This window comes from Xenopus tropicalis, chromosome 6 (assembly GCF_000004195.4).
Source record: "Xenopus tropicalis strain Nigerian chromosome 6, UCB_Xtro_10.0, whole genome shotgun sequence".
NCBI classification, from domain to species: Eukaryota; Metazoa; Chordata; class Amphibia; order Anura; family Pipidae; genus Xenopus; species Xenopus tropicalis.
This window is the reverse complement of record NC_030682.2, coordinates 93,153,344-93,170,309: the sequence shown is the minus strand read 5'-3', so window position 1 is coordinate 93,170,309 and position 16,966 is coordinate 93,153,344. Positions and strand designations below refer to the sequence as shown.

The 16,966-nt window shown below is 38.8% G+C and overlaps 1 protein-coding gene across 1 annotated transcript; it reads left to right on the top strand.

Moving 5' to 3' along the window:
• Positions 1–1,201: 1,201 nt before the first annotated feature.
• On the top strand, positions 1,202–11,466 carry stmnd1 (stathmin domain containing 1). The gene is made up of 5 exons (XM_002932681.5): positions 1,202–1,393; positions 3,669–3,834; positions 9,126–9,265; positions 9,978–10,112; positions 11,079–11,466. The coding sequence occupies exons 1-5, from the start codon at positions 1,298–1,300 to the stop codon at positions 11,373–11,375; spliced, it is 834 nt and encodes a 277-aa protein (XP_002932727.1). The 5' UTR covers positions 1,202–1,297; the 3' UTR covers positions 11,376–11,466.
• Positions 11,467–16,966: the final 5,500 nt, after the last annotated feature.

Here is a 16,966-nt window from a genome sequence, read left to right as displayed (position 1 = left end):
AGGTCAACTTGTTCAGGGCAGACGTCATCATTGCTCTTCATGGGACAGTAATGTGCTTAATTAGAAGGTATACAATGGACAAAACAAATAAAAGAACATGCGTAATACTGAAGGCAGAAGGTACTACAGACTGCCGAGTGGCAGTAGCTGAATGTTTACTAGCACCAGGGAGGTTTTTTTTGTTTTTCAATTTATGTAAATTCTGGTACAAAAAGCTGCACTAGGCCAGGCACAGATTAACACTTACTTGTTAAGAGTAGAGTTTGCCGTTGGGGGAGCTGCAGAAGCAGCAAATGCTGGAGAATTCAATAAATGGATAAATACAAAAATGAAGAAAACAGCAGCACTCCGGTTGTTTTGAAAAATGTGAATCTTTACTTGAGTGCCAAAGGCTAGTAAAAACACTAGTAAGATGGAGAATTAATGCTTACAAATGTATTTGAGGTGGTATTGCTAGGACAAAACTGAGCTAATGTCTTCCTTTTTTTGTTTCCTTTCTGCCACCTTTTGTGGAGATACAACAGTTGGGATAGCAATACAAACCATAGTCTATTCAGATGTATACTGAGCTACCAGCGATAGCAGGCTGGTTAAAAAGGGTTGCAAATGGGCCCAGCTGCTGCCTATAATATAGGATGCAAAAAAATCCAGGGAGCCCCTAATACACTGAGAATCCTTATAGGGGGCAATGATTTGGAAGAAAGAAAAATCTGTGCAACTCATAAATCACTTGAAACTGGGGGTAGTTCACCTTAAAATTAATTTATAAATTATATTAAAATAAATTATTGAATTATTTCGGTTTTTGTTCCACTGAATTTCAGCAGCTATCTGGTTGCTGTTGTCTAAGTTACCCTAGCAACAAGGCAGTGGTTGATCCTCCCCTTTTTCCAACACATTTTGTAGCGTGTAGTTTTTTTTTTTAAATGTATGTATGAATTCTTTAGGTGAAAAAAGAGATATGTAACCAGTATTACCAGAGTTTTGCAGGGCACAGTCCAAACAAACAAGACCCAAATGCTACACAATAAAATGCAGACAGCACCCAGCCGGCACATTCCAATTTAACTACGTTTACAAGGAGGGAGGGCAAGCCCTGGGGAGGTCTCTCACACACACATACACAGCCCACACACCACCACATTGACAAATTCCAATATACTGATGTCATTTATTGTAGCAACCTTCCATGGTAACCTGGGAGTCCCTGGCTGCCAGCCACTGTCACTATAAGTGCAAGAGAGTGAGGCAGAGCTGTACCTAGGGACTGCGGAACACAGAGCGCAGAGCACTCAGCATGGGCTGTAAGAACTCCAGAATACAAGTGGTGCAGCCTACGGATGGGAGGACCAGCGGATGGGGCTCAAATGGCAAAGTCCAGCCGGAGAGCCAGGTCAGAGTTCTCAGTGGTGTGTGGGGGTTAATCGGGGGGCCACACTGATATATTCCTGTATGAGGGGCAGGCAGCATAACACATTTAGTACAATTCCATTAAGGTGGTGAAACTAAGTGAATAAAATTGTACCAAGCTAGCAAATAGTTATTAGATTAGCCAGCAATGGGGACAGCGACTAAAGGCTTGCTGCGCCACTAGGCAGGCAGGTTACAGATAACAAGTTAAAAATTTATCAGGATCCTTTGGACACTACATGTGTAAGGCTGAGCGCTCCAAGCTACAGGTAGGGGGTTAGTCGGGGCAAAAGAACCGAGTGCTTTATGGGGTTACATAATATACCTAATAAGAAACATGCTATGCACAAAACATCTAATACAATCATTTTTAATTATAAAGCTTCATAATTACCCTGAGTTATCACCAAAATCACAGTAAGGTCACCATGACCTTCCTGCTTTCTATGCTCTTTTTGCTTGATCAAATCTCAATTCAATCTCTACTGTGGCCTCTGGCGGTGCAATTATATTTTTGTAAATTGCAACATTGTGGCTATAAACATTTATGTCAACAACCTTTTGAATGCAACATAACCTAGGAGCTATAGAAACAAAATAATCCATTATTTATGTTAAAGTGCTTGTTCACCTTTAAGTTAACTTAACGTATGTAATAGAGTGCCCCATTCTTAGCAACTTTTCAATTGGTCTTCATTTATATTTTTTTGTTGTTTTTTTCATTTTTTTCTTTTTAATCTACCTTTTTCCAGATGTGAGTTGGTGGTTAAAAATTCTTGCTCTGTGAGACTACAATGTTAATGTTACCATTACCTTGTATTACTTCTCTTTACTTTCGAGCTCTCTCCAATTCATCTTTCAGCCTCTCATTTACACCACTGTCTGGTTGCTAGAGTCAATTGGATCTTAGCAACCAAATAGCTGCTGAAATTCCACACTCGAAAGCTGCTAAAGAGAAAGCTAAATATTTAAAAAACTAAACGAAATTAAAAAAATGAAAACCAGTTGCAAACAGAATATGAAAGTCTATAGCATACTTCAAAAATATTCAACCACCTTTTTAATAGAGAGAGAAGTCTGGTTATTTCTACTTGCAATTATTCCAAGATGTGGAAGCTACCAAACCATTCCTTGTCAAAGTGATGACTTAAATCCTGGGCATCTGGCCCTCCATTCTATCACATAAACAAGATTTGGCATGATGCAAAGCTTCTCTTAATATCAGTGTCCACAAAATGGCGCCTGCCTGCTTGCTGTGATCGAGTAAAGGTCCCCATACACGGGCCGATAGTAGCTGCCAATATCGGTCCCTTGGACTGATTCGGCAGCTTATCGGCCGGTGTAGGGGCAGAAACGAGGGGCCTGCCCGACCGATATCTGGCCTGAAATTGGTCAGATATTGATCAGCCAGGTTAAAAGATTCAGTCGGATGCGGTCCCCAAACCGACTGCCCCATTGCCGCCTATATAATTCGATTGTTTGGCCCCAGGGCCAAACGATTGAATTTAGCCTACATGTTCCCCGATATCGCCCACCTGTAGGTGGGGATATCGGGTGAAGTTCCGCTCGCTTGGCGATCTCGAATCTTAACGTGTATGGGGACCTTAATTCCAAGACTAAAGGCGACAAGATTTAGATTATTTATAAAGTGTAAGTGAAGTTTATTTTGCTTAACTAACATTATAGGAATAAATTTGGAATAATTTTTTAGGGTGACAGGTCCCCTTTAAAAAATATTACATAATATCAATATAAATATAATCTATATATCAGTACAGGTATGGGATCCATTATCCAGAAACCCATAATGCAGAAAGCTCTATAGAAAGTCTGTCTCCCATAAACTCCATTTTAATCAAATAACTAATCAAATACTTTTTCCTTTTTCCCTGTAATAATAAAACCGTACCTTGTATTTGATCTCAACTAATATAATTAATCATTATTGGAGGCAAAACAATTCTATTGGGTTTAATTAATGTTTTATTGATTTTTTAGTAGACCCCTGGTCCAGAGCATTCTGGATAACGGGTCCTATACCTGTATACATTTTATATATAGTATATGCTTGCTTCAGTACCGTAAAAAATCACCTCACTTGATTTCATGCTAGATTTGTGCAGGGGGAATCAGTTTCTATAGGAAAGATAGCAGCAGAATCTAGTTCTAACTGGTAAAGCGCACATTTTCACAAGGCTTACATTCCAAATATCATTTCTCATTGTCTGATTACCATTTAATTTCCAATTTCCATTAAGGATGACATTAAAGCAAATAATAACAACAGTTCCAATGCCAGAGATGGATCAGCATTGTCAAAAGGCACCATGGATAGTGGTTTGGGACTTGAGGATGAATCATCTGGGGCTCTTCCAGGGACAGTTACAGAGAAGTTGCCTTCTCCTAGAGGAAGACTAAACAATGGTAATGTATCGCACTGCCTTTTTGTATATTTCCATCATCTTACATTTCTCTTATGTCATGGTCATTTTGTCTCTTATCTCTTTTGCTTACTGTCAATAACTGTGTGCAGTAAGTGGTAGGTGGGTCCATGTATGTGCTGAATTGTGTGACTTTAATTTTTGTCTGTGCACACTCCAGTGCAGAGCTTAGAGGGAACATTACTGTCATGTCCCAGCCGCTGCCCAAAAGAGTCACTCTGGAGAAAGGAAGTCCACGCATTTAGTAAGTGGTCCACTAGCTATGATCCCCTAAAATTTGCCATATTTGAAGCAATTATTTGCAATAAAATTAAGCCCTTTAATTGTTGCATTCGAAAAATGCAAATCAAACTAACAAATACTGGCATTTTCTGTAACTTAACGCATTTACAGAGAAAATATAAAACTTAACCACAAATCTCAGTAATCTGCCCTGACATCTTTTTGATGCTGGACCTGGAGGGGCAAGAGTTACCACGTTCAGATGGCCATATACATTTAGATTTTAGTCTTCTTCTGACGAACACTCAGAACGCACTGAAACCAGGATTTGGTTCGGGGATTCAGCCAAGATTCGGCCTTTTTTGGCAAGATTTGGACAAATCCACGCTCCTGCCCAACCGAATCCGAATGATTAAAATCATATGACTTTTTGTCACATTAACACTGAAGTTGAAATTTTTTAACCCATTTAACCCTTCCGAAACCTAATTAGCATATGCCATTTAGGATTCGGTTCGGTATTCGGCTGAATTCTTTATGAAGAATTTTGTTGTTCGGGCGAATCCGAAAAAGTGGATTTGGTGCATCCCTAGTTTAAATGGAAGATCTAAAGCTAGCATTGAGACTGAAATTGTTGGATAAAGCCCTTAAAATAACAAATCAGAGGATGTTCTGACCATGCAATAATTGGCAGACACCAATTGTACAAAAGTGACTTCCTGGAAATGCATTGTAGGTCCCACAAGGATATCGTCAGATACATCATTTATTTGCAGATTTTATTGTTATCCAACTGAAATGTTCTATCCTGTCCGACTGACTAAGTGACCAATTGCCATGGCACAAAAATTATCAGGACAATAATTTGGAGCCAAAACATGGTCTGAAAAACATACAGTATTGGGCTTCTAATAGCCCACCAGGGAAGCTAACATCGAATACTCACTCTCACAACAACTTGAAAACAAGTGAATAAGTGGCTAATGGGTATTTCAGTAGGGGCCCATTAGGACATGTACCACCAGAAGAGTCTCTACTTTTCTGGCAATTAACATACATGTCATTTATTCATACTAAAATGGATGTTCAGTTAGTATGCTACATGCACATTATACTAAGCAGTCACGAACATATATGTAATTTATTCATATTATAAGGGACATTCAGTTAGTATGCACATTATACTAAGCAGCCCAGATTTGGAAGACAAAAGAATGAGTATTGCTGCTGAGTAAGATAGGGTGCTTTAGTGTTTTAGAGTAATTCATTTTGAGCATTTGTAAATATTTCTTGATGACATAGCCATAGATAGGCTTAGATCCTAGCTTCTGTAGATGATTTTTCAGGCTTGCCTTAGCACAGCAATCTTTATGTAAAATCCTACACTTATCACAAATTTAAAAAAGAAGGTAAATAAAAACCCTGCCCAACGTTTTGCAAAAAGTCTAATGTCGTCTGGTTTGATCAGTATTTTTATACCAAGTATCTGTCAGTGGTTGATCCTGAAGATCAGTTAATTGACTAAAATATCAGCACAGTTAGGTCTTGCTAAGCCTTATCTTCTACTAAGTGACAGCTGCTAGAGCTTTTCAGATGATGCTATTCTTGCTATTAATATGGGATATAAATAGGGCCTAATGCTGTAATATTCACCATAAGACATAAGAGGGTTGATTCACTAAAGTGTGATAACGCTTATCGCATGCTTTTTTCCGTTAAAATAGACTAAAAGTATTATCGGATGTGTTAATTCGCATATCGCATGCGTTAATTAGCGCGCAACTGCATGTATTAATTTTACCGCATTGCGTTAATAAGCGCGCAGAAATAATAAAACAAATGATTCACAAACACTTAGACGTGCTAAATATCGCATTAGTCTATGCGAAAATTAACACCTACTTGGGGCAGGCGGTAATTATAGAAAAGTACAGTTAATTAGCTTTTGGCAACACAATATGGACTTTGCAGTGTGATTTATTCAAGTCTGTGTTGGCCCTAGAGTGATGCAGCCTCCAGTTTGCAGGGAAATGGTCATTTTAAAAAATAGTAGTTTTACGAATGTAATGGTGTGTATGGCTAATATGGCGTGCGCACGTGCGTCAAGAAGCTCGCTGCGTTAATTAGCGCGCGTTGCGTCAAATACCACACGAAAATAGTCTTCGCGACTTAACGCAAACAGCATCGTGTCTAAATTAACACAAATATCCTTTTAGTGAATCGTGCGTTAAGACTCGAAAAATTTTTAACGCATGCTATAAATAGCTCTCGTTTTAACACACCTTAGTGAATCAGCCCTAAGGTCTGCCATAAAAACATTTTTGTGCTCTTATTATTTCTTTTGCCATATACTTCCATATGTTACCCAATTTCCCATATGCCGGTTAGTCATTGTGTAAGGATGGGTGATTATTTAGCCATACTCCCCTTCACAGTTCAAGACTTAGGGATGAATGTATTATAACAGTTGCCCCATTCCTCCCATGTGCTGCCTGCACTCTCAGTTACATTTAAAAAGGAGGGGTAAATGGAGCTATAAGCCTTATTATAACTGACGAAAGATTTACAGCATAAGTATGTTTATATTTCAAGCTCTTAGGATTTCCATTACTCAAGTACAGTACAAAAGGAAAATGAAAACCAATACTTTTTAGTGCCCCTTGGCGTTTGCGTTTGCGTGACTTTTTCGTACACCAGCGTGACTTTTTTGTACACTTGCGTGAACAATTCGGAAAGGTTCTGCCGCTGTTTACAATCGTTCGGTAAGCAAATTTCGGGACTTTCAGATCGCCAATACGATATTATCGTGATATTATCGTGACTAATATCGTAAGCATTTTCGTGATATTTGTGATCTTCAGAAATTATCGTATGCAATCCGAATTTTTCCCATTTGGGATTTGAACTCGTGTTTTAATGAATCGGCCCCTAGGAGTCTTAGATGTACTAATGTTCATATTTTATTTTTTTCACATTTCATTTTTTTCTGCATTATAAAAACTTTCTGTAAAAAAACACCAAGTTTTTCATGATTTATTAAATGTACTATGCCATCTAAAAACTGTCCAGATCATGTAGAAGTCAATGGGAGTTGTTGTCCAAAGCAAATTGTGAAAGTCTGGATTTAATTAGTGTTTTTAGATGTTTTCAGGGTTGTTCCATGAAAGTCCACAAAGAATCGTGGAAAAACTTAAAAAGCACAAAAAACGTGTGGCTTTCGTGTTATTTCCGTGTTAATTCCTTTGTGCTTCTTCACTTAGATATTTTAATAAATGACTAGACATTCCTGGTTTTAGTGGAAGTTTAATTCTGGTTTCTAAAACCTGGAAAATTGATATATTAATAGATATTGCTCTGATCTCAAAATAGCTGAGGAGTACAGAGCAAACTAGCTCTGAAATTGAGATGATGTTCCAGACATATTTAAGAAAGTTTGTTACACATTTACTAATGAAGCCGTGCTGCCACACCTCCTCAAAAGCCAGACAATGCAATCCTGAGGTGCACGTTTATTTAGTTATTGGCATGTTTATGTTGTTGACAACCCATATGGTTAGGATGGTCATGCAAGTGAAAGGTGCCTGGCCTGACAAGCAGACAAGACAATGTGCATTGTACATCCTTAGCAACTGAGAGGTGTAAAATAACAAGGTGAACACAGCTCCCTCAGTCCTATACACTGTGGACTTAGCAACCACATAACCCTAAATGTAATTGCATTCAAACATCAGCACATGAATACTTACCTGGGGCACCAATAATGAATAGAGTGACAGATGATTACTGGCCTATGCATTTAGTGAAATGTATTGTCTCTCTTGTGATCATTTATATTGTGCTGTTCAGTGAGTTTTGTACTCTAGTTACACCTATAGATTTGGTTTAGCCGTCAGCAAACAAAGCTCCTTAGGTAGTTCCATGTAGGTTGTTCAGCTGTACCCTCCCTGTTTGGTTGCAAGAAGAAAGAAACTGTAGTCATATTATCATTATTACTATTGTGTTTTTTCAGTGTGAATCAGACCAAATGGGCTTTCCCTTTTCATTTGTCTAGGTACCCTATAGACCTACCTTATAATGAATAGTGTGGGATTTATTTATTTTTTTATATTGCATTGTATGCACAGGACACTTCTACTTAGTATATTTGCATTGGTATAAAAATGTGAGCACTGTTGTATTCTTGCCTCTATGGCCAAAACGCACCACTTATGGTCATCACAAATATGTGAAACTGTTGATTAATGCGTGTGAACAATGTTTCAACAGGGGCTAGCAGAATAGTAATTCACACTTTTTTTCTCTGCCCTTCACTGAGTTAAGGTCCCCATACACGGGCCAATTCTAGCTGCCGATATCGGTCCCTTAGACCGATTCGGCAGCTAATCGGGCAGGTTAAAACTTTGCCTATACCCGCCGTAATAATTCACCGTAATAATTCAATTGTTTGGCCCTGGGGACTGCAGAACCAACTTATATTGACATTGGTGTTGCACAAATAACTACTGGTAACCTTAAGAGATTAGGAGATTAGGTGGGTGACTAATGTAATAAAGTGAAACGCGGGTCAGAAGGCATATACAGCACTTTGTTTCCTGCACGGGCCATTGCCCTTAAGCTTTCTTCATTACTTGGCTAAGCACTAATAGAATCTAAATCCTCTGCATTCGCCATCCACCAGTTGTACAAAAAGGTGAAAATAAACAATACTAACACTAATTAAATTCAGACTTTCACAATTTGCTTCAGACAACAACTCCCATTGACTTCTACATGATCTGGACAGCTTTTAGATGGCATAATACATTTAATAAATCATGAAAAACTTGGTGTTTTTTTACAGAAAGTTTTTTTAATGCAGAAAGTGTATGGAGGCAGAAAATGTACTGTGTATACTTTAGGGGTAAAATAAACAGAATATAGATGGTCCTTAAAGATAAGGTATCAATTTAAATTATACACAGGCAGGATTTTTTTCCCATTTTTTCCGTACAGGATGTAAAACTGCTTAGTTGAGAGGATAAACTGCCCTTTTTGCTTTGTAAAATGTTGTAGACTTGCCATTGCTGAACAGTGGGCGAGGAACCCCACGAGAAAGGCAGACTTCCTCTGATATACTGGAAGAGCTCATGACTCAGGGCATCATACAGAGCCAGGCCAAGGTTGTTCGGAACGGGGAAGCTTTTGATGTTTTGGTGAGTAGGAACTGCCTACTTTCTTTTTTTTCTTTCTGAAAAGTTGCCCAGGACACTTGAGTTTGTCCTTTTTTTTTACAGTTTATGTGTTTTCCTCTGTTACTTGCCTCACAAGTTTATTACTGCATATCTGCATGCAGTGCACAGATCCTGACTGATATCCATGCCTTATAGATATCTGTCAGTTCAGGGTTTGGGCATGGTAGATGAGGTACGTTCCTCCTATTTTGATGGTTTAGGCTGTCTGTCCAAACAATAGAAGAGCAGCTACAGCATGATCAGCACAGCAAAAGACTGGCCTGTGTAAGGTATAAGCACACCTTTACACTTACTTCTGTGAAATTATATTTAATATCCTACATGGCTGGTATAACTATATTGTATATAGAAAGCTGTTACCTGCAAAGCAAAATATCAGTCTGCAAAATGCTATACACAATACCTGTAAAGTTAAATGGTTCAGGCCACCATAATAAGGAGTTTTAGAACTGATGCTGTATTGTGAGGATAAGGATACAACCTATCCCAGTGCAATACAGGTGGCCTTTCCTTACAGATTAACAATCTAAAACAGTATCTCTGATGATCAAATAAAATGCCTAAAGAAAAAAAATGTATATAATGGAATATTACATCCCATTAATGAAATGCAATCTCTTTGCAATCCACCTGAGACTTAGACCACGTTCCTTTAATGTATTTATGTAATTAGATGGACACCCCAGAAAAACCTCTACGGAGGCCTCCAGCCAAGCTTGAAAAACTGCAAACTAAACAGAAGAAAAAAAAGAATCTAACGAGGGAAGACATTGAAAACAAAATGAAGGCAGTTGAAGAAAGGCGAAAGGTAACCCAATCATGTTGTTAATTTGGCCAAACTGATTCCTTTTAAGGTCACGATAAAGTTTTAAAAAAAGTCTAGATCTCTTTACACAGGCGGGAAGGCACTGAGAAAGTGGTGCATTTGACTTTACAGGGTGCAGTCCATAGTGTAGCCCAGCTGAATCTATTAATAACCCTTGCCCCGACATACATTCTGCAGGTTTTAAGGAACTTTATTACACCCCTACTTATAAGAGTACTTGTTGAGCCAAGTTTATTTTTGCTTTCATTTATGCAAGGGATGGAGAAGGTTGGGTAAAGGGTCTCTGTTTGAATGTAGCTTTTGATTTACAAATTACAAAACACTGGGATCTAAAGCCACCTATTATAGGCATGGAAAGCACCCTGCCACACACCTTATTTTACTGAAGATACCACCCACCTCATTTCATTCAATAGATTGTTTTTCTTAAAGGAGAAAATCCTGATGTATAAAGAGCTATAGTGGCTTATTTACTAATATCAGCAGTTAGGTGCCAGTCGACTGTAAGTTAGAACATAGAAGCAAACATCTGACTGCTATGGGTACACAACTGATTACTATGGGTAATTGCATTGTGGAAATAGAAAACATCTAAGTAAAGGTGAGCATACAAAAGCTTTTATTAAAATGGACTCTATGAAACATGGCCTTCTTGTAAATCGGAGTGTTCTGGATAACGGCTTTCCAGATAACGGATCACATAGTAGTTTTACTTTAAAAATAGATGTCCACAAAATTATTTTTTATTCTGAACAACTATCCAATACATAATAATTAAAGGTCATTTGTAAGCTTTAAATGACCCGTAAGGACATTTTCCAAATCTTTAGCACTTGGTTTTCCAAACTCCCCCTAATCATGATTCAGAGTTTATGGTGTAATGTTGCTCTGGCAAGCAAAGTAAATTTCCTCTGTTCCTCTGTTAACAATAAAGCTTTATTATTCCAGACAAAAGAAGAAGAACTAAAGAAAAGGCTGAGAAGTGAAAGGCCAATGACCGCATTAGCAAGCATAAGTGAGCTAAGGGGCGGGGGCTCATTAACGCCTGATGAAAGACAGGAAGCTGATTCTACTGTTCCCCGTGAAACTGTAGCTTTGGATGCATCGGAAAATGGAATGACTATTGAACCAACAAAGAATGGCACGGCTGATGAGGAGGGTGATGAAATAGATGCCTTGGAGTCCGACAATACCTATAATAATCCTAACGAAGAGGTCACTGACACAGGGGATAATAGCTTCTAAAGCACACTGCTGGCATACGCAAAATATTTCATGTTATTCTCACATCCTTGCAAGCATTTGCACTATTTAATACAGCAGGTCTGGAATATGAGACTTGTGGTATTGGGTCTCCCAACTTATTCTAACGGATACTTCCCTGCTGTAAATCTTTTTGTTTACCACTTGTACAATGGCAGCAGCACTTTAGCTATCACAAAGGCATAAATGCAGTCACATATACACACTGATAAGTGCATTATACATTCATAAATATTTTGTGGCAAATCTGCAATACATTATTTTAGAACAGTGGCCCATAAGGGGGTTGGCAGAAGATTTCTATTCCTAGGAAAAGATATCAGAAAAAAATGCAGGAATTTTCCCTAATTGCCTCAGAAACAATGGGCGTATAGTACTCTAACAATTCCTATTTGTCATAACCAGAAGGGATCAGAGACCATTCCTGGTGTTTTGTTACAGGTTACAGTTACCACAAGCAAAGTATCAAATTAATTTGTACATACATCAAAGCTAATTACTTTTGCTGCTGGTGTTTATTTTTTGTTATATTTTTGAGGTTTTCCAAAGTAATGAGGGTTCTAAGCTGATATCTGGTTGCTTGGGTTAGCACTGACTAAAGGTGACCATACACAAGCTGATAAAAGCTGCTGATGGACAGAGTTGGCTTATAAGTCTATGTATGGGACATGTCCAACAGATACCCAGCCTAAAACAGTCATATGACTATCGGGCAGGTTAAAAAGGCACGTTTGCTCAAGGGCTGAACAATTGGATCAATTGGATATCACCTACCTCGTGGTTAGGATACTGAGGAAAGATCTTCTTATTTGGCAACCTCACCAAACAAGCGTTATCTTTTAGTGTATGGCCAGCTTAAGGGCGAAGACACACAGAGCTACTAGTAGCAGCTACTTGTCGTGGCTACTAAAATAGACAATGCTGATCATTTACTGATAACTGTCTCTATGTGTGTTTTAGCAGAGGCAATTCTCAGTACTGTCTATGGCAGGGTATTTTCTGGCATTTAGTAGCCATGACAAGTAGCTGCTACTAAGTAGCTCAGTGTGTCTTCACCCCAGGGCCGGAACTAGGGGTAGGCAGAAGAGGCAGCTGCCTAGGGCGCAAACACTGGGGGGCACCAGGCAGGAACCTCTCCTGCCTAGCCCTAGCTCCTTTTTCATTGCCCCCACCGCTTGTCAATACGCGGTGGGGGCAATGAACTATCGCGTAGCCACCGCCCCCCCCTCCCCTGGAACTGCGGAAGGTGCAGGGGCGAGGTGGCCGACCCGGTTGCCTAGGGCGCCCGGTCGGCTTGGCCCGCCCCTGCTTCACCCTAAGGGCGAAGACACATGGAGCTACTTAGTTGCAGCTACTTGTGATGGCTACTAAACGCCAGGAAATACCCTGCCATAAACAATACTGAGAATTGCCTCTGCTAAAACACAGTTAGAGACAATTACCAGTAAATGGTCAGCATTGTCTATTTCTGCGGCCATGACAAGTAGCTGCTACTAGTAGCTCTGTGTGTCTTCACCCTAAGAGGCTAGCTTTTAGTTCTTGCTGTCTCTTATTTATCTTCCAGTCTGTCCACCAAACAACTTCCTGCCAAACGTTGCATCAGAATAACAATTTAAAGGACCAGCAACCCCATAATGTGAAAATGTTTATATCTCTTTATCTGGCACCTTAAAATAATAAACTATTTTTTGAAAACACATGTCTTGTCTTATTTCAGTCCCTGCTTACAAAATAAAACCACTGTTGTCTGGTTATCTGCTATGTAAATGTGTGCCCTATAGCCCTTTCCAACATACAGTATGACTGCCCCTGTGACTACACAGCAGCTTATTTATATAAACTATGGTAGTGTTTCAATCAGCATGGTAAATCTTATTTAAATAAATTAAAACTTGTCACTTTTCAGTGTTAAGTCCTCAGAGGCATGGCATTTGTCTGTCCACAGGGGGTGAATTTGAATTCAAAATGATGCAAGTGTGCCTTTCAGTGCTCAATGAACAGGGTGTGGATCAGTGGAGACTGCTGTGTGACATTAAGGAATACTGTCATGGGAAAACGATTCAAACAGATTTTATTATATTTAATTTTGAAATTTCACATGGGGATAGCCATATTCTTCATTTCACAGGGTTCCAACGCCATGTGACCTGTGCTCTGATAAACTTCTGTCACACTTTACTGCTGAGCTGCAAGTTGGAGTGATATCACCCCCTCCCAGCAGCCAATCAACAGGACAATGGGAAGGTAGCAAGATAGCAGCTCCCAGTAGATATCAGAATAGCACTCAATAGTAAGAAATCCAAGTCCGGCTTCGGACTCCTCCAGTTACATGGGAGTAGGAGAAACAATAGGTTATCTGAAAGCAGTTTTAATGTGTAGCACTGGCTCTTTCTGAAAGCTCAGCCTCGGTTACAATGAACTGACATAGCTGCCTACACACCAATATTACAACAACAAAAAAATACATTAGTCGGTTCAATAATAAAAAGAAAATAATAAGTATACCATAAAAATCATGACAGAATTCCTTTAAAGCCTGTGATTGCCTCCATGGCTCCTATTGAGGTCAAAGGGAAATGAGCAGAAACAAAGATGTATGCACTGGTGAGTGTTCTTGGGCTGAAAAGCCCTCAGATCTGCCACATGTATCCCATTCATTTCAGTTGGAGCAGCGGAGGGTGTGGGGGCTAAGACACACAGTATATTATTATTATTATAAACATTTATTTATAAAGCACCAACATATTCCACAGCGCTGTACAATAAGTGGGTTACATACATTGGACATACAGAGTAACATATAAAGCAATCAATAACCGATACAAGAGGTGAAGTGGGCCCTGCCCAAAAGAGCTTTCAATCTATAACCTATTATAAATTAAATTAAATCTATTATATGCTTAAATGGCATATTACAAGAATCACTTGGGGCAGCGTTAATAAAAAAACACCCTTTTGATGAAAACACAGCAGTGCTGGTCTATATACAGAATTATAGGGTATAAAAATAAAAAATTGATCTATTTTTGGAAGATTGTTTATAAAGCTTTAAGCTCCCTTCAGCTGCACTTCTGTTCAATGTGTGATATAATGCTGTAGAAACATTCTACATGTTCATTAACTTATCACTTTCTGTGAAGCAGCATTGTGGGGCTGTGATGGAATAAATATGGGAATATACTGGGTCACTGCCAAAATAAAGCACTTGGTCACTGGTTGTTTGAATGCGGTTAAAGTGAAGGAGGTCTGTCTCTATGACAACTTTGATGGGGTTTCTTGTCAGGAGAAAGAGGCCAGTTCCTCTGTTTAGGAAAATGATCAAACACCTCAGATCATTTTTCTCACGTCTTTCCTGAACGGGGAAACATTACAACAGCCCTATTTCTTTCTTCTGATTCTTGACTTGATCAAGGTCTGAAACACACAGGTTATACTGTTGTAACACTTCATTTATATTAACAGTACATATTTCCCTTAGTATCTTAACATCTATAAAAAATAATGAGTGTAAATTGCAAAAGTACTAAGAATAGCACTGTCATCAATTTTACCCTTACTTATCGTAAAGGTTTACTTATCCTTTAAGTACCCCACCCATCAGTTTCCAGTCTCCAATGGACAAATATTAACTTTCATTTTTTAAATGATTTACATTAATATTAAAAATACCTAATTTAACCCCTTACTTAAAATATATATGAGTAAACGAGAAGAGTGGAAGTAAAAGACACAGCACTGTCCAGTAGTGATGAGGGAATCTGTCCCTTTTCGCTTCGCTGAAAAATCTGTGAAACTGTGAAAAAATTTGCAATATATTTTATAGAGACCTGCAATGTTCAGGGGTATAGTTTCCCTATAGTGTCAAACTGTATTAAACTTTAATACAATTTATTAAAGGGGTAGTTCACCATTAAATGAACTTTTTGCATGATGTAGACATTATATTCTAAGACAATTTGCAGTTGGTCTTAATTTTCTATTTTTGTGTCTTTTGAACCATTTAGCAGTCATTCCACACATTCAGTCTCTGTAGGGCCCCCAGCTTTGGGTGTGTATACCGGTAGCTTCTTCCTGCCAATGGAGTATGACTGCCAGGTGAAGAAATTAACCAGACTGTTGAGTCCACATGAGATTATACACTAGAAAACCACCAAATATTAGCTCAGTTCCCAGCTATTTAGTGCTACCTGTGTGTGACAGTGGATCAATTACTGTAGCTCCAATCAGGTCTTGATTATATTATATTAGCCACTAGGTGGTGCTGCAGAACTGCAGTTAATGGTTCCTTGACCGATACCAATTTTTTCAAATGGCACACATAGAGCCTAAACATTTAAATCACTTAATGCCAAAAGCATTTATTCTAGCAACACAGATTTGTTTCATAGCACAGTGACAAATATTATTTAGTTTAGTTATTATGCTCCAAAATAAAGATAAATGTTTATGTTTTAGTGTGCTGGTTTGGGACCTTTTTGTTTTGAAATTCAAGCTTACATTTTTCCCTTTGAGGTCCAGAATTTTTTCTGGGAACCCATTAAGCTATAATATGGTTACATTGCTGTATCACACAATATAGCAGGCCATACGTGGCAAGATCCCCTCATTTGGCGAGGTAGCCAAACAAGGGGATCTTTCACCAATATGCCCACCTTGAGGTGAGCGATATCAGGTTGATCTGATCATTCAGATGAATAGATCACATGGCCAAGCTAGAGGCAGTCAGGACAAGGTCCAAATCAACGCGACAATGCGTTTCTTATCCCAACAGGATTTTTAAACCTGCCGATCAACATTTGCCTGATTTTTGCCCAGATATCTAGAGTTATGTTCCATAGTACTACAAGGTTAGCTACACTTAATGGCTCTTATACGATTGCAACCACAAGACTGGAATTAGGATGAAAAAACGCCAATGGGGGTAAAAACCGTGGTGAATTTTGTCCAATATTGCACTTTGTACACTGCACTTGTGTTCTTAAATGGACACATATTAAATCCATATCTTGTTGAGTATGTAGCAGTTCATTTAGAAACATAATTCTGACTGCAATTATTTATTTGCCCCATGCAGTATGCATCTATTTAGCCAAGCAAGATTCAGTAGTGTATGCTTTCACGTTTAAAGGTGTAAGGTGGCAATTTTAGGATCATTTGTGTGTTATGTTTGTTAATAAGGTGAGGTTAGCATTGGCAACATTATTGGTGGCAGAAAACAGAAAAAGGGAAAGGGGGGTGGAGTGGTGACACCAAGGATGGGGCTTTGACTTCAGGGACAGGGCAATGATATTTTGGGGCGAGGTTATGATGTTTGGGGTGGAGAAGTGATGTAAAGGGCAGGGTAGTGACATCAGAGAGGTGCATTGGTGGCAGGTTTTTGTCCTGGTTTCAGATAGTAAAAGCCTGGACAGGCAATGTTGAACCATACAGCTACTTCAAAATTGGACGGATGGCATCCCAAAGAGAGGCTCAGGTAGACTCCCATTGAAATAATTGCTACTGCTTCTTTGACCACATGTCAAAACAGTGCACTTTATTTCTCCTGGTTACTACTTTGGAGACAATTTAATAAT

What these genes read in the sequence shown, in the direction of transcription:
- stmnd1 (XM_002932681.5), top strand. Translation starts at nt 1,298, where the DNA reads ATGGGCTGTAAGAACTCCAGAATACAAGTGGTGCAGCCTACGGATGGG. An exon ending in AAGTCCAGCCGGAGAGCCAG is followed by an intron (nt 1,394 to 3,668) that starts GTCAGAGTTCTC and finishes ATTTCCATTAAG; the next exon opens with GATGACATTAAAGCAAATAA. An exon ending in CAGTTGAAGAAAGGCGAAAG is followed by an intron (nt 10,113 to 11,078) that starts GTAACCCAATCA and finishes TTATTATTCCAG; the next exon opens with ACAAAAGAAGAAGAACTAAA.